Raw genomic sequence first — 25,963 nt, 5'->3', positions numbered from 1 at the left:
GTCATGTTTCTGAGAAAAAGAGTTTGTAAATGAACAGGAATGTTATTATATTTCAGCTTTTTCTCCCAGTTAGATGGAATACTCAGTGTAACATCTTTTATGTGATAATATTCAAGTGTCTTGATCATAACTCAGTTTCTTTTTTTAGATTCTTCTTACATCTTAAGGTAGGCAATGAAGAATAAAGATTTTTCGTTATTTAAAAATAGTTACCTAGGTAAGCATAATGCTATTATAGGTTCTATTTTATACATGAAAGTAGTTCCTTTTAAGTCATAGATGGCATAGAGATTTATAAGCAGTTTTCCCAAGATGTGTTTGAGCAAGGTGAGTCCCTTGTGGTATGAATTGGAGTTACATGTAAAAGGCTTCCAGGACAAAATAAGTTTGGGGAAATACTGGGTTAAAAAAACATTAAACAGTTTTCTTGACTGAAGAATTTCTCAGAACTTGTTTTTGGCCTTTGGATCTCCAAGTATAAGAAATAGAGTAAGGAAGGCTTTCCAAACTCATTTGACCACGAATCCCTTTTCCTCAAGAGCATCTCATGTGATTCTGTTCAAGACAAAGTTTGAAAAATGCTCATATAAATTACTGAAAATAACCATTATCCATTCTAAAGTACCTGATTTTTATACTGAGAATAGCAGTAGAATTATATTTCACAAATTTCCAAACTTTTGTAAATTCAAATACCCATAATTTTTAATCAGACAATCTTGAAATCATGGACTTTGTCACAAAGGTATAGGCTTTGTGTCTGAGATACAAACTCGTTTCTCTCTCTTTTGATGGGTTAAATGCAACATGGGGAGTTCAACCTAGAACATGCCTCATATCTTGGTTTACGTACTTTTAAAGGAGCAAGTTATAATAAGCCTTGTGAAGAAAGTGAGACCTCCTGTATATTGGAAGGCAGCAATGGAAAAAGCATAAGCTTTATTGTCAAACAGAATTACCTTTAAGTCCTAATTCCACCATCTATCAGAACTGTGTCCCGATAGCTTCTCTCAGAGCCTCACTTTCCTCATCTAGAGAAAGAGAGCAACAATACTAACTTACTGTAAAGCATCTTGAATAGTAAGCTGCTGGCCCAAACCTTTGTACCTGTCTTCCTTTCCCCCCACACCCCAAGAAAACAAAACTCATCTATTAATATAGATAAAAAGAGGTACTTCTCCAGTTGCACATATATCTGAACATATTCCAGGCTACTCACCTGCAAAAAGATGTCAGCAGAGTATGTATGGGACGGAGTCAGGGAACATCCACATTTCTCTTGGGCATTTATTTGTCTGCTTAAAATACACAAAGAGAGACGTTTTTTAGGGCAGATGAAGCTGCCAGTGCTGACAACAGGAATGTCTATAATCCAGCCAAGGTTATGTCTGGGGAATCCAGAGTATGCAAGGTCAAAGTGGATACTTTGCTCTTTGGAATCCACAAGCCTCCAAATGCCAAAGGAGAGTGTCATGCTATGTCATAGGGTTGTATATTTAGCATTTATTTTTTGTGTGTGAGAATGTGAAAGGTTGATGTGCTTTTATTGAATACCAGGATTCACAAACAGAAAGTGCACTCAGATACGGCCAGTATTATTCCTTTTGGAGAGCGACCAGGATCTGGCAAATTGAATAAGGATGCCTTTGCCCAGTTAATGAAAACCATGGATGACTTGGACAATATTAATAACATGCCAGAAGGCTTGGACTCCTTGGTCTGGGATCGTTTCTGCACGACCAGACGAGCAAAAGTGGAAAATGAACAGAAAGTATATAAAAAAATTTTATTTCAATTTCATTTCATTTAGTGTACTAATATCAAATATATAGTTTATGGTGGGCAGTGCTTCCAGAAAAGCTAATTATATAGGTTTTCCTGCTAGGGTAGGAATTAGTAATATTAATAATAATAATAATGAAATAAAATATTAACCTCAGTGTTATGGAGGGTTAACTATAGACTGTACTTGTAGACCTATGCTGCTCAAAATGGTGGCACTAGCCACATGTAGGTTGTCTACTTGAAATAAATGTAGCCAGTCCTAGCTGAGACATGCTGTTAAGTGGAAACTACACACAGACTTAAAAGAATTAGTATGAAAAAAAATGAAAGATGTCTCAATATTTTTATATTCATTCCAGATTGAAATAATGTTTTGGATCTACTGTGTTAAGTAAAATACATTAGCAAAATTAATTTCACCTATTTGATTTCACTTTTTATAATGTGGCTACTACTAAACTTAAAATTACATAAGTGGCTCATATTTATGGCTCAAATTATATTTCTCTGGGACAGCACAGTTTTAGATATAACTTCCCTTCTCCTCTCTGCCCTAGTCTGGAGTAGTCCTCATTTCTTTTTGCATAGATTTGAATTATTTTTCACCAGAACCAACTTTATAGTTTTGCTAGAATTTTTTTTTTTTATTATAGCAAAGGATAACAATTTGAGAGTGTGTTTAATTGGAAAGAGAATCCTTCCTTTGTTGCTTCTTGACCAAACCCTGCCTCCCCTTCCCCAAATTCCCTAAATTCAGAGCCACGTGCATCAGGCTGGCATATTCTTGCTAAAGTATATATGATTTTATAATTTTACTTAAGATGATGCGAACAAATTTTAAAGTAAGACATAAGAAAAATTCCTGTGTCTACATACTTGATTTTCAGTGAGAAGCAAATTTGATACTTTTCAAATCATTCATGGAATGTACCATGTTTTAGGCATCTTATGTTACCTAATGGCAGGGATTTAAATCTTTATTAATCTCTTAGAAAGATGGGCTTGTGAAAGTTTTACAACAAAGTTAAATGTTTTCTTAAGTTCTTTAAAATTACTTTGCTTTTAGTTTCTCTAGTTCTGAGATGTTTGTGGTTTGGTTTCCTCAGGTAAAGCAGAAAGCAGCTGGCTTAATGGAAATGTCAGCTTTCCTCCGGAGGAGAGTTGAGGATGATGAGAAGGTGCAACAGGAAATTGAAAAAGTGTTTCATGAACTCATCCTGTAATTTGAACCTTTCATTCATGTTCATTATTTAAAGTTTAAGCTAGCGCTAAATTAGATTGTTATCACAGAGGGAGAATGTGTACTCACTGGTTTATGTCTGGCACAGACCTTATCTGACTGGGCTTTATAAAAATTAATCTTTGAAAAGATGCATTTTGTTACATAAGACCTTATTTCAGAATGGAACTTACCCACATGTTCCATTGCTCTTATTAGAAATAGGCAAATTTGGGGAAAATCTTAGTACTTTTTAATCTACTCCTCCCACATGAAAATACAAAGAACTTGTTTCTGCTAGTGAGTACTTTCGGGCTTAAGCCACACAAACAAACTGTGTGGAAAATTAAGCAGATATTCAAGAAATTTCCACATAGACACCTAACCAGCTAATATCTTTAGCTTTAGGGGATCTTAACATATTTGGCTGTTTGGGATATTGATTTAGGTCCTTGCTTCACTTCTGGCCATACTTACAGCCACATTGATAAATACTTCCCTGATGTTCCCAAATTCATTATTACAAATGATGTTCAGATCTAGGCTATAAGGAGGAATATTAACTACCCAGAAATAGATTTGATAAGTAGCATACAGAAACATTTTAAATATAATACCAGAAGTCAATATATAAAATCAGAAACTTGACACAGACTTGTTATTTGGTAGTACCTCTATTTTCTCCCACTTATAATTGAAATTATATTAATCTTTTCTTAATCATAAAGTAAAACTTTATGATTGTATTTCTGTCCATACCATTCTTTGAGCAGTGCAAGTATAATTCCATATCAATAAGAAGAGGTATCATAGAGATATCTAATAAAGCTCACAACTGGACAAATATTTTCCATATTAGTCTCCAGCATGTTTTCATTCACCTTAAGGAATTTTATATTCTCAGATAATATGTGACATTTGAAATATAAACAAATTATAACTACTTATTTTGAATACCTTTTCAATTTAGGTTACAGGAAGAGAAAGGGAAATTCCAGCTGAATTTGACAGTCCAAATTCTTCTTAAACAAGGACAAGTTGAACTGGAGAATTTCCAGTTATTGCTAGAGTATTCTGATGCAATTCTCATCAACAGGAACATAATTGAAGACTTGAATTCTGTGATTCGGGTAATTATCATTTTTTATGGAGAAGAAAACACTGTATCACATGCTGTACCAAATATTTTTTATTATTCTCCCATTCCCATGATAAATCATTTTCATTTGGTTAACTCAGTGGTTCTAAACTCTGTACATTAGAATCACCTGAAGAACTTTACAAATGTGTTCAGGTCCCACCCCTAAGCATGGTTATAATTTAAAAGCTTCCCAGATAATTCTAAGAAGTTCGGGACCACAGAGTTAAATGTTTATTCTAATATGCCATTGTTATGTTAGGTTCAATCTACTCACTAATACTAATCTTAGATAAGCTTAGGTAATTGATTTTAGATTTTGTTTCTTTATATAAACATTTAATTTTATAAATTTTGTTGTAAGCACTATTTTAGCTGCATTCTGCAAATTTTGATATTTTGTTTTGATTTCTTTCCATTTAACATGTTTTCTAATTTCCTTCGTAACTTCTATTTGACTCATGGATATTTAGAAGGGTGTTATTTAACTTCTACACTTTTGAGGATTATGTGCTAATGTTGCCATACATTTTACTTTTACAAATGCTCTAAACCCACAATATATTGTTATTTTTGCTTTAGATAGTCAATTGTTTTTTACAATGAAGAAAAATAAGAAAAAAGTGTTTTCCATTTCATTTCTACTAGATTTTTGTGTGAAGTTTCCACCTCATATATACCTCCAACTTAAAGAACTTCTTTTAACTTCGCTGAATTGAAAGTCTGCCTGTAATGAACTCTCTGTTTTTCTTTGTCTGAAATTATCTTTGATTCACCTTTCTTGTTCAAAGATAGTTTGCTGGGTTCCTGGATTGTCAGGTTTAATCTCCACCTCTTTCTTTCTTTGATTCTTTTCACTTTAAAGGTGTTCATTTTTTGCTGGCTTACAGAGTTTCTGACATGAGGCCTACTATATTTTTTTAAATCTTTTACTTTCATTTTCCTTTCCTTTCACTTTCATGCTAACTTGTGTCCTTGAATCTACCTACAAGTGTTTCCTCTAGACAGAATATCATTGGTTCATTTTTTAAAAAATCTATTGTGCCTATCTCTGCCTTTTAATTGTATAGTTTAATCCACTGACATTTAAGGTAATTACTGATAATGATCTTACCTTACCATTTTGATATTTGTTTTCTGCACATCCTATTTTTTGGTTCTTCAATCCACTCATTACTGCCTTTTGTACATAGTTGATTTTTTGCAGAGTACCCTTTTGATGATCCCCTTCTCTTCCTTTTCTATATAAATTTTAGTTGTTTTCTTAGTGGTTACCCTGGGGATTACAACTGACATCCTAATTTTATAACAAACTAACACTAACTTAGTTTCAGTAGTATACAAAACACTGCTCTTATATAACTCTGTTCCTTCCCCTTTTTGTCACAAATTACATCTTTATAAATTATGTCTGTTAACATTTATAATTATTGTTTCATGCATTTTTACTTTAAATCATATAGAAAAAAAGCACAAACCAAACTACAGTAATACTTTAATATTTATCTATGTAGTTACATTCTAAATTGTCTTCTTGTCTTTGAGTTACTGTCTAGTGCTTTTTCATTTCAGCTTGAAGGACTCTCTTTAGCATTTCTTGTAAAGTAGGTCTGCTAATGGTGGACTCTCTCAGCTTTTGTTTATCTCAGCTGTCTGAAATTCTCCTTCGTTTTTCTGTTGTTAGGGTAGAACCAACAAGCATTATCAGATTTGCTGATGGATTGAATGTCATGGGTGAAGAGAGGTATCAAATATAAATCCTCAGTTTTGAGCAACTGAATAGATGATGGTGTCATTAATTGACATGAGAAAGACTGGGGAGCTGTAGCTTTGCTGGAACATAGAATGAAGAGTTTTGGCTTTTGTTGAATTTAAGATGCCGATAAAATATGCCAATGGAAAAATTAAGTAGTCAGTCAGAATTCAGGGGTGAGATACAAATTTAGGAGTGCTCTATATATATAATATATAGAAATATAAATAACTACATATGGATTGTTATACACAGGTATCTACATATAGATAACTTAAGCTATGAGATTGCTTGAGACCACAGAGGAAGTGGCAGAGATATAAGAAGAGGGAGTTTGGCCCAAAGCCCAAAGCCCAACTCTGAAAGATCTAGCAGAGAAGGAGGCAAGTTAAGGAGACTGAGAAGGAGTTGCCAGTGAAATAGAAGGAAACTTAAAAACTGAAAGAAAGGGTTCTAAGAAGGAGGGACTCACACTATGTCAATTACCTGGCAAGAGCAGTCTCAGTGAGGGTTGGTGGGAGCTCAATTAGTGTGGCTCAAGAAATAATGTTGAGGAAGTAGAGAATATGACTACAAATAAATCTTGCAAAAAGTTGACTGAAAGGAAAGGAAAAAGGAGATGCAGTAGCTCTACAGCAGTGTTTCTCAACCTTGGCACTACTGACATTTTGGGCCAAATGAGTATTTGTTGTGAAGAGATGTCCTGTTTTGTGTAAAGTTTAGATACCTGTTAGATGCCAACAGCAACCTCCTTCTCGTGTGTCAGGCATAAGTGTTTTCAAACATAATCTAATTTTCCCTGGTGAGGCAATATTTCCTCCATTTGGGAAACACTGCTCTAGAGAAAAACTTAAACTTAAGATTTTAGAGCTGGTGATGACAAGATCAAGCATATGATCAGAGAAGTTGGGTGGCTGAGCGAGATGGAGAAAATATCACTGAAAGTGGGAAATTCAAGGAATTGAGAAGCCAAGCAGTGATAAAATGAAAATAACTTTTAAAAAAGGAGTAGCAGGTAGTATAGTGTAGTGGCATGAACTTTAGAAAGCTAAGTTCTTGAAGGAGAATAGAGAGAAAATGTAAAAATGTTCACTGATGAAATTCTTCTATGAATTTATTTTAGAGACATAGTAGTTTCACCATTAGCAATCCGGGAGAACATGAAAATATTCCTGAGAACATAAAAATATCCCTGAACTTCATGGAGGCAAGCTGAAGTGAAGTGCAAAACATCTAGGTGTCTAAATATACTTAACCCATTCAATCTCTTGCTTTTCCACAATCTACGAACTAGATACTGCTGTATCTAGGTGCATTAAACTAATCCTTTGTTACAGCATCAGGAAGCAGGGCTGAGAGGAGGGGTACAAACGCATACAGATTGGTAGTCGGTGATGGCCGGAGTTCCTGTCTAATCATTGACATACAAAGCAAATGGACTATGCCATTCAAATGTAATTTACAATCCCCTCTGTTTAGTGATTATCAGCCTTTTTAGTGACCAGATTTTGCCCAAGAAGTAGTTTTTAACACCTGCCACATTTCTAAAAAATTTATCTTTGTTATCTAAGTCTATAAGAATAACATTCAGCTTCAAATATTCTATATTCTGTATGCAGAATGGTATTATATTGTACCCCTTTTTTTTTAAGACTCAAGGACAAAAGAAAGTTGCTAGCATGATGGAAAGTAAAGACGTCCACAAAGGAATATTTCAGATTGAGTGGGAACATAAGAAAATGGAAATGGAAATGGAAGATTTAAATCAGAAGGCTTGGGATATTCAGATGCTCTTTTTTTCAAGAGATCGTCAAAAGGTAAATTCTCCCTGCCCCGTTATATAATTAAATTTCACTCATTAATGTATTTACTCATCCAGCCAGTATTTAATAAGAGGCCTCTGTGACACCAAGCATATTCTAAGCCAGTAGTATTTCATAACGTGTCTATGAATTTTCTTCCAGTAGTTTATACTTGCTGCCTCTGATACTACATGACCCATTCAGTACTACAGTCCTGTCTTGCAATTCATCAGGGATTTCCTAATTGCCAAATCCAGAGGTCCCCTTCCCAGTCATCACCATCCCTCAACTCTGTAGCATTTGTCCATCTTAACTGCCATTCCTTTGGCTTTTATCATTCCTGTTTTCTCCTGTTTTAGTCTAACGCGTCAGATCATTCTGCCTCTTTACTCATTTCTTTTGCTTCTAACTCTGAAATATATCTATTTTTTAAGATTCTGCCCTTAGCTCTGTTTGTTTCCTCCCATTCCTCTCCTTTGAGGATCTCCTTTTTTTCTAACTTCAGTGATCACTTCTAAGAAAAACCTAAACTCTCAGGATTCCAATTCAATTCCAATTGCAGTCAAGCTCTCTGGCCCTGACCTCCCTCAAATGCTATTTCTGTATTTCCCACCTCTTAATAGCAGCTCTTCTTAATTTGCTTATTTCTCTTCTTTTCAGCCACTCACTCAGGCTTAAAGTTGTAGTCATCTTTGATTCCCCACTTTCTCTTGACTTCCAAGTTTTGTCTAGTTCATCTATTTATTCCCTCATCCTCTATCCCCACTGCCTTTACAATGGCTTGGTTCTGATCCTTTTCAATGATTTAGACTATTTTATAACAACCTCCTAATTGGTATCGTGACCCTAGGTCTTTCTCTTACCTATACTACATACTGTTGTGCAGTTAACATTCCTATTCAGCTCTAATAACATATTACTCTGCTCAAGCATTTTCAGCTGTTACCTTCTTACCTGGCAAATGAATTATGAAATCCTAAGGTGAGTGTTTAGTGTCCTTCAATCTAACTTCAAACTAATTCCCACTGTCCTCATACATCAGTATTCTCAAACCAAACTGATTATTTTCTAGGATTTTACTGTAGTGCCTTTGGTCATTACTGGTTTTTCTACCAGGAATATCTTTTCTTTATTTTTGTTTCACATTCCAAATCTATTTTTCAACGTCTAGTTTAAATGCCACCTCATCTATAAAGCCTTTCAATTCCACAGTCCATATCAAATTTCAAACCACCTTTGAATTTGCATGTCACTTTGCACAATTTCTGGCAACTAATCATATCTACCTGTTCTTTTTTTCTTAAAGACTAAGTCACGTTATCTATTTTTGTATTTCTCTGTTAATATGGGATTCAAATGAGACATAATAAATATTTGGTCAGTTGAATAAATGAATGAATCAAAGAGAAAACAAATTCTAGGCATTTGTAACTATTAGTATGTAGGTGAGCATATCAGTGGCTAAATACAAGTTGATATTATGGCACTAAAGTCAACTCAATCTTAAATTAGATAATATTTATGGAAACAGTAACTTTCAAAACTAAGATAATCTTTATAAAGTTATCTACTGAGAGAAATAGAGAAAATAACCTTATGTATGTGTTTTTTTTCTCTCAAAGTACTTAAATGAACAAAACTATGAGAAGTCAGTTGCCCTTCAGATTGGAATAATGGAGCAAACCATTGATGTTTTAGATAAGGTAGGTCTCAGAGATATTCATCATTATAATCCCAACAGTTGTGAATCATTTGAACAGTGTTCCAAATCAAGAATTCAAACAGAATCCACAAAATCTTGGTCCTTTACTGATATTCAGGATCTAATTAGAGATCCCTGAATAGTATCTTTGCAATCTTACAAGTGTGGTAGACTGAAACACTTCTTTTAGTATTAGAATTAACCCCTTGGGAGATACCTAAGTATCTAGTTCATAGATATTTAGATTTCATAGATCTATTTCATACTCAGATACCTGGGTATGAATTTCCTATTCAACATTAGGTTATGATTTATGTAACAGAAGTGTTGAGAGTCTTTTCTTGGCATTGTGAAGGCTTTGTTTCTTCATAACTACTTAATGCTGTTTTGCATAGCATATATAAGATGGAAACAAAGTAATTTCAAAGCTATGTTTTTTTTATCTTCTCTCATTTTTAAGAATATACCAGGATTTTTCCCAAGATGTGGTATTAACATACCATTCTATCTTTCAACAAATAATTTAGGTACCTACTATATGCAGGCCTTATGCGAGGCACTAGGGATATGGTGATGTTATCTTAATGATGATAATGAACTTAAATTTTAAGAATGTCTTTGTAAATATACTTGTTCAAAACTATTTTTGTGGGATGTTATGGGAACAAAATTTCAGACCCACAAAAAGAATGTGGAGAACTGCAAAAAACTACTAAAAAAACTGGGAAAGTCCAGCAATCAAAAAGATGTAGCAAATTATTCTCTAAGCTGCAATTTACGAGAAGAGTTGGTGGCTGTCTCAGAAAGAAAAGACATCTGTAATGCAATGGGTAAGCACTTTTTTCTTCATCTTTAAAAGTAATCAGTATTCCTGAAATATGTACAGTAGTTATAAAGCTACCACCATTTCTTTCATGTTTGATTCTGAGAACTGTTTCTATATTTGAAATTACAGATAACAATCCAATAATTCCTTTCTTCTTCTTTTTCGGGATAGAGTCTAAACTGACTTGTGAAAAGATTGCCAAAGAACGATATGAAAACATGATGCAACAACGAAAGTTAATAAATATTTCAAAAGAACAAGCTGAACAGATTTCAATACTGCAGGCTGAGGTGGAAAGACTAAGGATGAAAACATTTCCTTCCCTTGCTCAAATGTAAAAACGCTGGTGGGAAACACAGGCCAAATCAATCATTTAAAAAATAACTTGATTAAAATGACCTCTTTTTCTCTCATATCTGGAAAATTTAAGTAGGACCTTTTCTTAGTTGCATATTTTTAATAGCAAATTATTTAATTTTAGCCTTAATCATTATAAAAATGTCCTTCCTGAATGTGTAAAATATGAATTTTGAACAAGATTTTAACTCAGAAAATATTCCAGATCTGTTTTATTCATTTAGCCTTAATTTTTTGTTTTCATGGTAATAGTATAGAAAGTCTTAAATACAAAAAAAATTATTCTTAGCTACTACTGGCATTTCTCATTTTATAAAATTACCAGAAAAGTTTTGAGATTATAGATGATTTTTTTTCATTAGTAGCTGTTTATTGATGACTAGTTTGATATAGTTATTTTAGATCTTAAGAATTTTGCCCAAATGGAATCACAAGCATTACAAAGTTGTTTTTTCTTAAAAATAAAAAAAGGTAGGAGACAGGTTGGGAGGGGACCAACCTAGCCATAGTGGCATTTGAGAATAAATTAACAAAAGAAATTTAGTATTACCATTTATTGGTGACAGACACTAAGTTTTACTTACGTTCCATGGGGAGAAAAAATTCCAGCGTAAACAATGAATCAAAGCAATACTTAACTCACAAGGCTACCACGCATCCATTGGGGCCATGTGCAGGACCTCACTGCATATGTTTCTGTGCACAGTAACACAACACAAAAAGCAACGCAGTTTGAGAGAAACAGGTCATTATTTTCAGCCCTACATGGAGATGTAATCAACAGTATAAAGCACTCAAGGAAAGTCAATCTGCAGTTTGATATGTACTACATGAAGATCATATCCTGTAGTGTAGTGAGAGCTGTGTCCTCAGACATATGTATACATACACAACCTTTCTTAATCTTTAAAACAAAGATCAAAGATCATTTAAATCCTGTTGCATTAACAAAAATAAAATAGAAAAGAAACCAAATGAGCATTTAAAGTTTAAAATTTCTATATTGCCCAATTTACACAACTATGGGAAGCTTCATCAAGGTTTCTGAGAAGGCCAGGACTGTTCACACCCTATGCATCACTGCAATGTCCTGGGTTAGTCCAATACAACAAAAATGTGTAAGCACACACACATGGATGTGATCTTTGCCGGTTAGACTAATGATAAAGTCAGTCTCAAATTTCTAAGCTGTGCTGTGTAACTAGATACAACTGAGAAAGTCTCAAATAAAAATTTATATCGTGTCATTTCAATCAAAAGAAAATAATAAAACTAAGAATACATATCTCTTTCGGAAGAGAGAGCAGTGGTGGGTGTGGGTGCCACAGGAGGTGGTGGGCCGTAGCACACTGGGAAGGCTAGTTTGTGCTGAGTAGGACGCGTCTGATTTTCTCTGGTGCTTTCACCTCTAAGGGCCAGTCTAAGGCCTGTCTCCCCGGCCAGGGGTCCAGGGTTTGTCCCAAAGTGTCTGGGTAAGCCAGTTTGAGAAGGGGTCGTGCTTTCTGTTTTCTGTTTCTTCTTTCACATAGCCAAAACGTAAAACAAACAAGATGGCACAACCTAGCACTGAGGTGCCCAGGGCATGGACCTGCTGGTTTCCCAGTTGAGCCAGGGCCACTTGGCAGCAGCTGCAGCTGTGTAACGACAAACCACAGCACGTGTGTACACAGCCACGGCTGCCTCTGTTCCCACCCTCATCCCCACTGCCATCTCCAGTTCTTTACCCATCACGCCTCTCAGCCCACTGGAGGTATCAGAAATTCCCAATTTTCAAAGTAGTTTCAGTATTTTCAGTATGTATGTTGGGATTTTATCATGGTTCATGGCCAGAAAAGGTTCAGCACCTCCCACACACAGACATTGGTCCATTTCCTGTTCTTGGCATCTCTGTACTCTGTTGGTCCAACTCAGACACCAACTTTAAAATGTTCAGTGCAGGCATATCGCGGCAGGACTCCACATCCTTTCCAATACCGTGGCTGATCAGAGATGGCTGAGAGGAGCAATTGATAAGAGTCACAAATTCGTTCTTGTTGTTTCTGGGAAAGTATTTGTATTCAACCTGGAATCCCTGGACTCTGGAAAGATAGTCCAGCTGCTCAGAGGGTCTCATTAGAGGTCCGTGGGTTACGTGGCCTGAAGAGATGTTATTCTTTAAAATGGTCTCAGCTGTGGGCGAGGTGCCCCCATACAATTCACGAACTATCATGGCAGTTACCGTGGCCTTGGCAGGATTTGGAGCTGCCCTGGTGAAGTCTGGTGTGATGTCCTTGACTGACTCCTACAGCCTGCGCGACCTCAGGCACCATGGGAAGAATTCCAGCAGGCAGCTGCTGATGACTAAGATAAGGCATCCTAAACTCATCCTCTTTATTGCCAGTCCCATTTTCATCCCCAGAGCCAGGTTCAAAAACGTTAACTTTTCTTCCGTCCCTTAGTTTCTTTACTGGTGTCTTCTCTTCTGATTTGAGGGCTGGTTTCGTGGGCTGAGCCTGCAGGACTCTGAAACCAAGGATCTCCAGCATGTTCTCGGCTGCACTGGGTTTGGCCACCTTCTTACTGGTGTCTGCTCCTTCTGTGGTATGCATCACAAACTCCCTGCAGCATGAGAGGCCTCGCTGTGAGGAGCATGTATTCTGGCTCCTTCTCCTTCTTTGCCTACTGGATCTGGGCCAGTCTGCTAATCGGGTTCATCGCCATATTCTGGGTTGCTCCTGACTGGATTTTTTCTTTTTGATTCTGGGCTTCACTCGCTCAACTGTAGGCAGCAGCGGCAACTTCTTCAGCTCCTCTAGAACAGCTATAGCAATCTTCTTGCTCTTCCCTTCGCTTTCCCCAAACTCCCCAGCTGACACCTTAGTTACGAAGTTCTTCATGTCGAGAGGGCCACTCTCCCGGGCAACCTCAAAATTCACAGGCAAGTTCCCTTTAAGTGCAATTTCAAACACTTGACTTATTTCAGATTTATTGAGATTTTTTTCTTCCGATTCTCTTCCATTCGCCTCCAGCCTGTCTGTCAGATGGGGACTCGTGCAGGATCCTCAAAGCTTTCGCAGCACCATCGTGTTTGGCAGCTTGTCTCATCTTTCCTTTCTCATTAAATTGCTGACCTCCCACAGAAAGTTCAAACTGATAAAGTAAAGGTGGTACTGGAAATGGGTAAAAGTACCTTGGGGAATAAGCACCTCCTCTCGTGTTGTAATTATAGGTGGACTGAAGCCGGGAGTAAGGGTCGACAGGCTTATACATTGTTTTTTTCCCAAGTTTCATGCACAGTGCACTGAGCTCTACAGTAGGGGTCACACTTCCTTAAGAAGAGGTGCTCCAGGAACTATGTTTTGGTTCAGTTCTGAGAGGTTACGTGGCTAGGAAACTCCTGGCTGCTGCCCCAAGCTCGTCCCCGGCCGGCGGTCTGAGAAGTGGCGGCGAGGAGGGAAAGGAGGAAAGAGGACACAGACGGAAGGGACGACGGGAGGGAAGGCGGAAGGGAAGAGGCGGAGTACCGCGGGGAAGGCTGGCGCCGCCGGGCGGGTGGGGGGGTCAAAGAAAAGGGGGAGGAGCCCAGCCTGGAGCGGCAACCGCCCGCGCATAAGCTGAACAGCCGCTCCGGCGCCCGCAGCCCGGCCGGAAGTGACGGGGGAGGGGCCTGCGCCCCTATGGATAATTTTTACACTTTTCTAGATTTCCAAAGTTTTCTTCAGTACACACTTCCTTAATAATTGTAACAAAATTTACCAGAACATTTAAGATGATTCCGTTCTAACAACGGGAACAAGGTGAACTGTTTCTTTTTCCCAAGCCTTAAACCATTTGTAAATTACAACATTATTTTCTTCTACATAAATATAACAATCTTCTACATTTCATATTCATTGTAAGAGAACTCAATTTTGTGCCCTGCCCAACAGGGTTTATTTAGCAAACAGCAAAATGTTCACTCATTTTCGTGAGAGTCATCACTATATTCTTGTAGAGGATAATAATTAGATTAGCTGGTCATAAACCTGCTTTGCCCTTCCGTTGCCTGTGGACTGCCGCATTCCAAGATGACACCACAGGGATCACTGACCACAATCTCCGGCTGATGTCAGTGTTCCACTGTTCTGCAATTAGTGAACTTAATTTAATCTGCAACACTATATCCAATGTACACTGGTATAGGTAAAGCAAAAGAGCTATTATAAAAGCTTCTATTTAGAAAACAATCTTTGGGAGATTTAAAATCTTCTATTCATTAACTGCCAGGAGAGTACCATATATATACTGGTACCATGATCATCCACATATTGACTGTTGCTGGATGGAATGGTAAGAGAGATAACAGGACCAACACATTTTGATGACTCCCTCCTTAGTACTACGACTCCTGAAATAGTTTGGCTGATTCAGCAGGGCAGTACCCCAACGATAGCACCATTTCTTACATCTAGGGTCTTTCAAAATTATCTCTGAGATGGGGATTGTTGGGGGCTGAGAGGCTGGACCCAAAGGTGAGGAGTACAAACACTTTGTACTTAATGATGGGACTGTCAGTTCTCTGTTCTGTTGGTTTGATTAAATCATGGATATACTAGGCTTTTTTTTCCCTCTGGTTATACAAATTCTATTTCACCTATATTAGCTGCCTAGAGGCTCCATTTGCTCATAAGCAATGCTGCATATTTCACTGGATAATGCTCGGTGGGTTCCCAGATCTTAACAAACCAAACAACTGTGTACTTTCTATTTCTTAGTGGTCATCCTGGGTGACTCTGGCAATGCTCCTTGCTTGAATGCCTCAGCTCTGAGGCATGGATAGAGTGGAAGTTAACAGGACCCTCTTACCCCCAGCCTGTGCAGCACTTTTCAACAGGAGGTATCTTCTGGTTTGGGGGGTTGGCTTTGGAAGGGCACATGATCATGTACCCAACCCACTCTTGATAACTGTCCATGGTACTGATTCCTCTCAGCTTCAGAACAATAATTATATTCATATTTTTAAAGCCCTTTAAAATATTATCTATATTTAGTAATAATATAATTAATTAGGTCAAACATAGCACACCTTTAAGGATAGGACTTAGGAGTAGGGCTCTTTTGCTGAGTTGCCTGGTTTCAAATCCTAGCTCTGCCACTTCAGTTTTAAATAACTACTTAATTTTTAAATAACCACTTTATCTTAAATCTCATCTTTAAAATTGGAATGTTGATCATTGTAATACTAAAATGTTTTTGAACTGGCACAGAGTAAGCGCTAAGTGATAGCTATAGCTCCTATTTTTATGAATAGAAGTGTGGTATTCAGTGTTTTTTAATAAATTTATCCCTTTAAAGGGGGGGGAAATTCAACAGAAATGATAAAAAGGGGACTGCCTCATGAGCATCATTCCTTGGCTCCAAACGCTCCTGAAAGTCTCACCCATATTTCATGACCCACTTCCTGTTGTGGGGTGTCCACTGTGCTGTTGGAGCCCTCAGCACCCAGCCAATGCCTTTCAACTACCCATTACATTACCATGCCACATGGGTTCTCCTCAACTTTCCCAGAACCAGAGTCCCACTGATGCTGGTTCCCCCAAGTGGACGTGTAACAGTGACTCCAGGGGATGTGCCAGTCAACAGTGGGTAGATGCAGCCAAAGCCGGCACCATCAAAAGAAAAACCACTTTCCCTGCCACATGTAGGCTCTATGGTTGAGCAGCTAGCAGTGAAAGAGGCTGGTAGGCACAAGACAGCACAGCTCCTCAGGGATGCCCATCTAAGAATCCTAGGGCCAGGGGAGGCACTTGTGAAGCCTAGGCCAGGCCAGTCCTCGGTTCAGAGAAACCATGAAAAACGGCAGTGTTTAGAAAGTGGGAATTTGGCATGTATGTGTGTGGGGGGAATGTTACTGGCATGGGCATTAACAATTAGAATGGACGAAGGACTAGGGTCCTGAGGTCTCCTACTATGCAAAATATTAAGTTTGTTAGATCTTGGAGAGGGACTGGGATGAAAGTGGGGTATATTCAGGGGACAGGGTGCACAAGGTAAGCTGTTTACCTATCAGTAGGGAAGCACTTTTTCTTTTTAAGATTTTTTTTAAACTAAGTAAAGTTGTTTTAGCCCTTAAAAGGACCCAAAAGCAGAAATCCAGAAAGCCCCTCAGGAACGTCTGGAAAATAGATCCAGAAAACCACTGATCTACAAAGTTCTCTATCATCTCTGCCTTTCTTTGTAAGGACACTCACTATTCTTAGTACACCAGCTTTTTCTGCTTCCAAGTTTACATACTACAGTTTCAGCCACAAAAAGAAATGGGGTTTTTCTTCCCCAGCAAAATTCCAAATTCTCAGATTGGGCCAGCTTGGGTCATATTTCTATATATGGCCAGGATGACAGGTAACATTGTACAACATGGCAGCCAGAAACACAACCCTATGAAGGTCAGTTTCTGGCTGAGGAGTCACTGTGCACTGAGTACACACTCTTAATCTATTTTACAGATGAAGCTAAAAAGTTGGATGAATGTGAAAGACCTTGCATATGCCATGATGCCTTGAATTGGGAGATGAGGATATGTGGTTTTGTAAAAGATAAATGTTCATTTCACTAAATAAGATGAGGAATACAAAAAACTTTTGAAGATACAGGGATGTAATTTTGGACATAGGAGTTTAATTAATTACCCACTAGACCATCCCCATGGAAACGTGGTAAATAGATGGAAACAAGGTTCATAAACTTAGGAGAGAGGCAGGCATTTTTAGATCAGTTTCGCTTTAGACAATCACCAGACTGGACTACTTTTTAACATTTAAAATAAAACTTTTTTTTACCACAATAAACAAAACAATGTATTAAAACTGACTTCCAGAATTGCCCAAATTATTTTTTTAAACATGATTTAAACTTTTTTTCTACATTACTTTAAATGTAAAGTTTTCTTTTGCAAATTTTTCCAAAATACCAAATTTTCAATTTAGAAATTATTTATATTTTTATGAGGCCCTAAATTGATGTTCATTAAGATACCTTTCTCTAAGCCCTAATAGTTTATACCTTCCATTTAAAATATATAAGTATCTTTAAAGTTGTCATTCTCAAAGACATTCTTGAAAAAATTATGAATTAAACACCTATAAATTCTTCTTCACTTCTGTTAAAGTGTAGCAGTTTATCATCTAATCCATACTGGTCTATCAACTGAGTGAGGCTGAGTTTCTTGTTTTCCTCAGATATAACTGACTGCAACTCATAAAGCAACAGCTGGCTACAGCTTCTCCACTTCTTTATTAACAACTGTAACTGAGACAGGTCATTCTGAAACAGGAAAAAAAACATAAATGTATGTCAATAACTAGATAGGCATCCTATTTTAACTTATGTAATGAAAGTTGATGAGTAGGTTTAAAGGGTAACACACTTGGTAATGAATGGGACTTCTACGTAGGAAATTTAGGATGTTCTTAAATAGAATGTTTACAACTCTCACTTGAGTTCTATGGCTATTTTATTTGGTCCAAGCTCCAACTGAACATTAAATGAGCTGGGCTCTTAAAAAGTTATCTGGTGTCTAAAAGCAGCCTTAGGCTTCTTCTACTTTAATCTAAACCTATGACTTATATTTGAGTTAAGGTTGTTGGAAGCCATTTTCTGGGTACTTGGCTCATTGATTATTATGCTAAAATAACTTTTATTCCCCTTTTTGAAATTACTTTCCTATCATTTATCTAAAAATAAAATAATAATTATGCAATGGTTCTGAAATTATTCTCACCTTCGATCTATACATTTTGACTAGTTTTAGCCTCCGAAGAAGGTCTTCTTTCTCCTGAATCTGCTTCACCAATTTTGCTTTTTCTTCATTTAATTCTTTTTTTGGAAGATTTTCATTCACAAAGTCATCCTGGAGATCAGTACATGACCCACTATCAAGTGACTTGGATTCACATACATTGATATTCTTGAAGGTATTTTTTAAATATGTATTTTCTTCAGATTCATCGTCTATGTGTTTAATACTTTCTCGAAATTCCAAACAGTTTTCTTCTGTTGGAGATGGTTTTTCTGAAAAGGTCTTATTTTCTTCATTTTCTACTTTAAGACGTTTTACCACACTGGAACAGGAATTAAATGAAGATCTAGTTTTCCTTAGTCGTTCTCTAAGTGTTGCACTCATAGGCTGAAAAAAGCACAAAAAAATTAATAATGTTAGTAATAAAAAAAAGTTCTTGTAAATGTATCTACTAGAAATAAAGACCTTACACTTTTATAGTAGATACCACTAGATGGCTGTCTCCATGTATCTAAAGACACCATCACAAAATGTAATTCTTCGAAGCTTCATTAGTTTTATTCTTTTATTTTAGCAAAGTCAGCACTCTTCAAAAACAGTGTTGAGACACTTAGCCCAGTAATCACAAACATTTGGTCAGCAGCTAGCGCATGCCTAATGCTAGCTACTCTAGGCGTTTCAGAGTTACAAATTAAGGAAAAGATCTAGATACTGCCACTAAAGACCTTCATGACACTGCAGATTCAAATGTTCTCAGTCTAGAATGTTGTGACCTTATCTTATTTAATAGCTAATAAAATACTTCTTAATGTACACATTATATTAATTAACACTCTTCAGCAGACTTATAAACCACCACTGCCACCACATTTAGAACAGATCCATTGGAATAACTAAGATTTTCATACTTGTTTTCTTGAACTACTTGTACAGGGAGATGGTAGACTGTCGCAGGCCTGTGGAGTGCTAGGTAAAATCACAGCTGAGTCGGATGGACTTTCCATCTTGAAAATGAAATCTTGGTTTACGTCTAAAAACAAAAAACAATCACAAAATGGAAATCAAATTAACCCACACCTCTTACTCAATTTTTATCAAATAATTTTTCATTGTTATGCACAACATCCACAAGCAAGCCAGCAACCACTCCTTTCACTTAGTTGCAATTCATTTTTGCTTTTTTTTGCAGTCTTCCATTTACCACCCTAAGTAAGACTGTGTTGGTCTTATTTAGCAGTCCACATGGTGACTACTAGTTTTTTCATGGCAAATTAACTAGCTAACATCTCAAATGAGCAAGCCTCTCCATTTGTTTTCGTCTATCAAAATATTCAAAATCTGCCGTGGGGGATAGGGGTGGGGAAGAGTAACAACTTTGGATAGGCAGGAATTCTTTTATTTCGTTATGCCAGCTTTCTAATTAAATATAACCGAAATGTTTACTCAAAAAACATAATCACACCTGTCATACTATCCCAAACCCTAAAAGTTGTGTGACTAGAACCAAGGACCCTCCAGGCCTGAGGAATAAGCAAATCGAGCGCAGATAAATTTACGCCTGTCGGCATATTTTTAGTTCAAGTAGCAAAAGCAGAAAAGGAGAGTTGACTCAAGTCTGTTTCCCTCAAAGGCATCAACTTCACGGGGAAAACGCCAGAGGGAGTTCTCCCTTCCCTCCCATCCACGCAGAAAACCCACACTAGCCCTCGACAGACTGCAGGCCTGTGGTGGGGCTGAGAGTTCCCCTGACCGCGGAAAGACGCCTCTACTCGACTCCACACCCGACCCCCAGAGGGGTCCAGCTCTAGGCCGTCCCCTCGCCGCCCCACACGATACCTCCCTACGGCATTCCCAGTGTAGAACACGCGCGCAGCCGAAGCCATGAGCGGGTCCGGCTCAGGGGCGGGGCCACGCTGGGGGCGGACGAGACACAGGATTGGCCGGATTGACTGACGCAGGCTTCTTCGCGCCGCTCCCCGCCTGAAGCACGCGGGACTGCGCGTGCGCGTCCTCAAGCCTCCGCTAGGGGACGAAGGCCGGGCAGCGCACGAGGGAGGCAGCAGAGATGCATGATTGGCCGGATTGACCGACGCGCGCGGCTCTGCTCCGCCCAGCGCCGAGGAGCTGTGGGACTTAGAGCGCGCGGCCGCGAACTTCTTCTGGCGTCTCCCGGGGGCTGAGCTGAGCTTACGAACAACTAGAGCCCCTGGCGGGGTCGCGCCTGTTTTCTCTGCCTCCCCTCCCTGCTCTTGCTGTGTATCGGCGCCTGTCCTGCTTCTGGGTTTTGTGTGTGGGAAGTACGCCTGAGAGAACCCCCTCCTCCCGTTCTCCTGGCTCTTGTCAGTCAGCTCTCTCGGCCCACCACAGCGGAGCCCCTTCTCAAACCCGACAGAGGCAAAAGCCGCAGGGCCGTCTGTGTGTTAAATGCACAGCTTGTAAACTCCAAACGCAGAGGCGAAAGAGCAGCTCTGTGTTAAATGGCCTACGGGGACTTGAACACGTTAGAAATCTCCCAGGAGCCCGGGCGCACGCGGTTGAGCTGATTTCTAGCCTTCGCTGACGCAAAGTCGGCGGTTCCATCAGTTTTACTACTATATTTACCTCAAGAGTGAGATTGCTTAGCTTGGCCTTCAATCTTTTAGTCAAATCTGAGAGAAAATGTAGTTACTGAAATTTGTGGTGCAATACAGGAAACAAAACAATCACTAAATAAGATTGTGATGGCCCAGAATTCATATGTTTGAGGCCGATATGGCCTTTGCTGAATACTGGGCAGCAGCATCCTTAGTCCAAAATAATCCTCTTCGTTTCCTGTGGGGCGACGTTCTATTGCTGTGCAACCATAAAGTTAACTTAATTGGGTGGAGCACTGGGTTTAGCGAAAGAGACGGTTCTGAGTAATTTCCGAGTCACGTGAAAGTTGGGAATTTTAGGAGCCAGTGTTCAGTCTTGGTGAATGGCCATTTTAAACGATGGCACTGCCTCTTCACTAATAAATCTGATAAAAATGGCTTAGAAGTAGCCAGGACGCAGGAGGAATTAACTGAGTCCTAAGCAGCAGAATATAAATACTGAACCTGAAGACAATCGAATATAGCGATTGAAATTGTTAGCGTCAAATTGCCTTGATTCAAATCCTGCACCATTATTTTATGTGCTTTGTGATGTAGTATCTGTGCCTAGGTTTTCTCATCTGTGAAATGGGCATAAGAGTTGACCTCTTAGCGATTGGAGAATTAAATGAGAATTCACAGGCAGAACAGCGGTAGGTATCTAGGAAACACTTAATAGTTACTATTTTATATATACAACTATATTCACCATCCCTAGTTTATTTAAAGGAATACATCACAATTCTCTCATCCCTTCACTTATCTCCCAAAAAAAGATCACAGATTTATTTTTTAAAGATGTGATCTGTATGCATCCTCACAATTTAAGCCATGAGTAGCAGAAAACTTGAGAGTCTCCACATACAATTAATAATATGTATTTCACTTACACATTTTTCAAAAATTACAAAACCTCAAGGAATTTCCAGAATGGAAGAGAGAACTCACGATTTTGTGATGCAGCTGTTATTCACCTCACCAAGCCATAGGTCTCAGTCTATACATTTATTTCTCGCTTTACTCATTCATGGGCATCAGTTACTCACACTGAAAAAGCAGAATGATTTGTCTTGACACTAGACGCACAATGCAGACGCTGCATATTCTTTATACCTTGGGGCATAAGGTTGGGTTGTTTTTATAATTCCCTAAAATAATCTCTAAAATCCTTTTATCATTACAGCCTAAGCTTAGAGCTCTTGTTTTTGCTGGCTGCATAAAGGAAAACAACATTTCGCCTTGCAAATGTTCTGACTTATTTATTATGTGAACTAGTATATTAAATGGATTGTTTTGGCCAGATTTTCAATGTACTTTTAGAATAAGTACTTAGAAAAACATGTATTTCAGAAATGTGCATTTGTTGACCTTCATGTATGACTTCCATGTGTTGTAAGAATTGCATGATCTTTCCATATAAAAGTATGTTTTACTTACTTGCATCACTTCCCCAAATGTAAACATACCTTCCACTCTTGATTAATGTAAGAGATCTGGAATATAGCCCTTATAGTTTTCATTGTACCTTTAGATAAAGCCTAGCAAACATTTCCGTGTCCTTGGAAGCCTGAAATCTATTGGCCTGTAAGGAGTTTATTTTTTCTGACACAGGACTCTGTATATTTCATATGAAACTTTTAAGTCAGGGAAAATACTGCTCCAGAGAATCACAAGGCAAGAACTCCTTACTCTACCATAGACAATTTTTTGAGCAATAGAATTTAGTGATAATAGTAATTAGTGTCAACCTAAGGCAGTCTTTCTCTGTGTGTTTTTAAATTTCTTCAATACCCAAGGCTACTGTTAACCACTTTGTTATTCATCAGGGAGTGGTAAAATGCTCCAGTTCCTGTCTGTGATTATTGTTAGTGGGATGATGTCATAGACCTAAAATTCTTTATGAGGTTTTTAATTTTTTTTAATAGCAAGAAGAGAACAGTGAATAGTGTCTCTATCTCCAAACAAATACGTGTATACATAAACACACACATATACAGTTCTGAGCCACAATTTAAAATTTAATTTCAATAGATGTATTTTTTTAAATCCTTGGCTTTAGCATTATTTTTTAAATCTTAACAGTAATTTGAGAATGACCTATATTCCATTCCACTGAATTTTCTATATTGACAAAAAGTTTTGTATCATGTAGACATATATATATATATATTCATAGGTATTTTTTAAGCAAAAATATAAATATACACTTTTAAAACTAGGTTTAAAATCCACTTAGCTGAGGATGTAAAATCCACAGGATTAAGTTGATTTATAATGTCTATTAGGGCAAGTTAAGTGAACTGAATTTAATACAAATTTATGACACACACAGAAAGTCTACTAAATTCTCTCCCCTGGCTTTCAATATTTCTTGGGAAATTTGTATGTAAGTTGAAAACTGCCTTCAAAAAGTGCTCCGCTAGATTTCTGTGGCCATGAATTCAAGTCTCATCTTATAGACCTATCCATGGCAAAGATGTGTTTTATTGCTCTGTTATCCCATAAATTTTCCTTTGAGTAATGGACAAACTATTTCTTTTATTTTTCTCTTATTACCTAAAGATCTCTTATGGAATTCTATAATGTATAATTGACACACTTATAAAGACTGTTAAGACTTTATTATCAAAGGGTGACCTTTGTGGGCAAACTGTTTAATATTCTTTAGCCAACTTATGAAAGAAAGGATTATTTTCAACCTCAAGATGAAAGAGCCCTTGACTTAACTATTAGGCATGCCTGAGAGGTTGCCTTACTGAACAGGATGGCTACTTAGAGCACGGGGGGAGATACAGGGAGCGTCAATAGCATTCGTGTGATAAAAACCTGTCCGCCACCAAACAACTAGAAAACTCATCTGGTAACTAATACTGAACAAGAACCTAAAGAACTTCCTCTTTTGGTTCCTGTCCAAAAGGAGAAATCCTGAAGTTGTTGTCCCTTTATTCTATCAAATCTGGCATTTTGTCAAGTCCATTAAAGACTAGTGAAGCAAGAGTGCCTATGATTCACTGCTATTACTGGGGTGTGTTCTCTTGGAGAAGAATAGAGTGATTCAAGTTAGATGAGGAAGGGCTAGGGTGTGGGTGGGTGGGAGCGTTATGGCAAAAAAGTTAGATTGTGGAAAGATAGTAGTAAGTAATGCTCAAGGATACATCTTTCCTAGATCCTTTATTAACTCAGAAATGTAACCCCTGCATTCATTTGGAGGAAAAAGGTCATTAAATGTCAGCAAATCCTTAAGTAGCCGAAGTGTTTTATGTTTGTTTTTAACTACTTGAAGTTTGAAAGATAACAACTCCCAAGATAATTTCACAGTATTGAAATCTGAAATGCTGACAAAGGAAGTCAGGTAGTTTTCTATGCTTGCCTCTCATTATTGTTTCAGTTTTGAAAATATAAAATGTTTCTTTTTGGTGATGGTTTTAAATGGAAGAGCAAGAGTGTCTAAGGGTACCAGGAAAATAAGGAGTTAAGAAACCACTGTACCATGTTCCAGGACACTGTTGATCCTTTTGATTTTGCACTTCTACCCTTCGACAAACACTGATGATAAATATAGTCCAGAAAAAATCTAGAAGTTAGCCCATAACCAGGAATTTTCTGGCCTAGCTCAGGATCTGAGAACTAGACTGAAACTTCATCCCTTTCCCACAGTTCCCAAAGGCAACATAAAATATCTTACATATTCATCATGGACCTTTGATGAGCAGTACCAAACCTACTGAATGCAGAGCTCCTAAGAGGTCTGAATCCCCAGACCCCTAAATCTGAATCCCCAGAATCCACTGGATTAACATACATGACCAAAAATGGGGAAGGTGGCCTGAGCAAAGGCATCTCTTCTTTGACCCTCTCCCTTCCACCTCCAAGATTATGCCTTGCGCTCATGTCCCCTACATGTCTCTAAAGAACATGACTTGTCAGTGACACCAAAATTACCCAACTCTCTACCTCTGTCACACCTCTGTGGCTACCAAAACATAATTTGTGAATTTTCACGATGATGCTGGTGACCCTCAATTGGCAAATGATATCAGTATTTTTTATAGTGAAAATATGTCTTTCTTCCAGAGAGGATCTTGGAAAAGAAGCATACAATACAACTACATTAACCCTGACATGGTCCTCCAAGACCTCACCCAGCTATTTAGACTTTATTAAACATAAGATTAAGACAGATAATACTTTTCCTTCAATGATGTGCACTTTTAACTCAAACTATTCCCAACTTTCCCACCTCCCAAAATTTCCCCTTCAGTACCACTCAGGTTATTATTACAGCTGTTATTAAGTGCCTACATCATCTCAGTTCTTTTCCACTTGATGTAAGTGACTACCTCTGCGTCAAATTATCCTTTTTCTAATAGCCACTTACAAACTTTTCGTTTATCTTTTTTTAATCAAGAAAACGTTACTTAATTGTTTTCCAATAGTCCATAATACATGGGAATGATAGCTTAGTCTATCTCCATTGTTCTGTTTACTCTCTTCCTTACTATCTACTATAACTGGTGAATCTATGCCCTCTTATGAATGCTGCATATTGAAAACTCAGCTTCTGTTTTCTGTGTTGCTGAAGTTCTACAGTGAGTGGAAATCATACCAAGTGTAGGGATAATACTCACCAGCAAAGATAGTTTCTCAGACTTTTGAAAGCCTGTTATTTGGCAGACAGCATCCCATGATAGCAAAGAAAACACAGGCTCGGGTTTGGGAAGGCAGGCAACTAATCCCATCCACATTATTTAAGCCAATTCCTATGAAACTATAAATTATAAGATGCCTATAAGTTTAAAAAAAAACAAGCATTACTACAGGTTGACATTATCTGAAATGCTTTCGTAGCCTAACTCTGGGCCATTGAAATAGAGTATTTTAAACCTGCATGTACAAGTTTCAGATTTTTGTAAAGCTGCCAAATCTTTAATATAACAATAATTAGCATAAAGCTTGTGCAATTAAGCTGCCCCAAAAGGAATGAGTGTGGATCTCAGGCAAAATGTTCCTCTT

General features: G+C 37.7%; 2 protein-coding genes and 1 pseudogene across 5 annotated transcripts in view; 1 reads left to right on the top strand and 2 right to left on the bottom strand.

Annotated features, from left to right (window-relative positions):
• The window catches only part of CFAP43 (cilia and flagella associated protein 43), a 72,118-nt gene extending 61,543 nt beyond the window's left edge, over positions 1-10,575 (top strand). For 2 of the 3 annotated variants that reach the window (XM_057506283.1, XM_057506286.1), the window contains 7 exons: positions 1,558-1,771; positions 2,892-3,004; positions 3,975-4,134; positions 7,548-7,712; positions 9,320-9,400; positions 10,076-10,229; positions 10,397-10,575. In XM_057506283.1, coding sequence (XP_057362266.1) covers positions 1,558-1,771; positions 2,892-3,004; positions 3,975-4,134; positions 7,548-7,712; positions 9,320-9,400; positions 10,076-10,229; positions 10,397-10,563 — 1,054 coding nt within the window. In that variant the 3' untranslated portion in view covers positions 10,564-10,575. The remainder of the gene's footprint in view (positions 1-1,557; positions 1,772-2,891; positions 3,005-3,974; positions 4,135-7,547; positions 7,713-9,319; positions 9,401-10,075; positions 10,230-10,396) is intronic. The other variant, XM_057506285.1, reaches the window with a different exon arrangement.
• On the bottom strand, positions 1,220-20,308 carry SFR1 (SWI5 dependent homologous recombination repair protein 1). Of its 2 annotated transcripts, none has more exons than XM_057506287.1 (4): positions 20,175-20,308; positions 19,247-19,368; positions 18,321-18,725; positions 1,220-1,298 (listed from the first exon to the last, which is right to left on the bottom strand). In XM_057506287.1, the coding sequence occupies exons 2-4, from the start codon at positions 19,340-19,342 to the stop codon at positions 1,233-1,235; spliced, it is 567 nt and encodes a 188-aa protein (XP_057362270.1). In that variant the 5' UTR covers positions 19,343-19,368; positions 20,175-20,308; the 3' UTR covers positions 1,220-1,232. The 2 variants fall into 2 exon arrangements, with proteins under 2 accessions (XP_057362270.1, XP_036768213.2); XM_036912318.2 differs by lacking the exon at positions 1,220-1,298 and adding an exon at positions 17,125-17,863.
• Positions 12,389-13,905, bottom strand: LOC130684631 (double-stranded RNA-binding protein Staufen homolog 1-like; annotated as a pseudogene).
• Positions 20,309-25,963: the final 5,655 nt, after the last annotated feature.

The sequence above is a fragment of the Manis pentadactyla genome, chromosome 8 (assembly GCF_030020395.1).
Source record: "Manis pentadactyla isolate mManPen7 chromosome 8, mManPen7.hap1, whole genome shotgun sequence".
Taxonomy (NCBI): domain Eukaryota; kingdom Metazoa; phylum Chordata; class Mammalia; order Pholidota; family Manidae; genus Manis; species Manis pentadactyla.
Note: the sequence above shows the minus strand (reverse complement) of the source record. Positions and strands in the feature narration are given on the sequence as shown.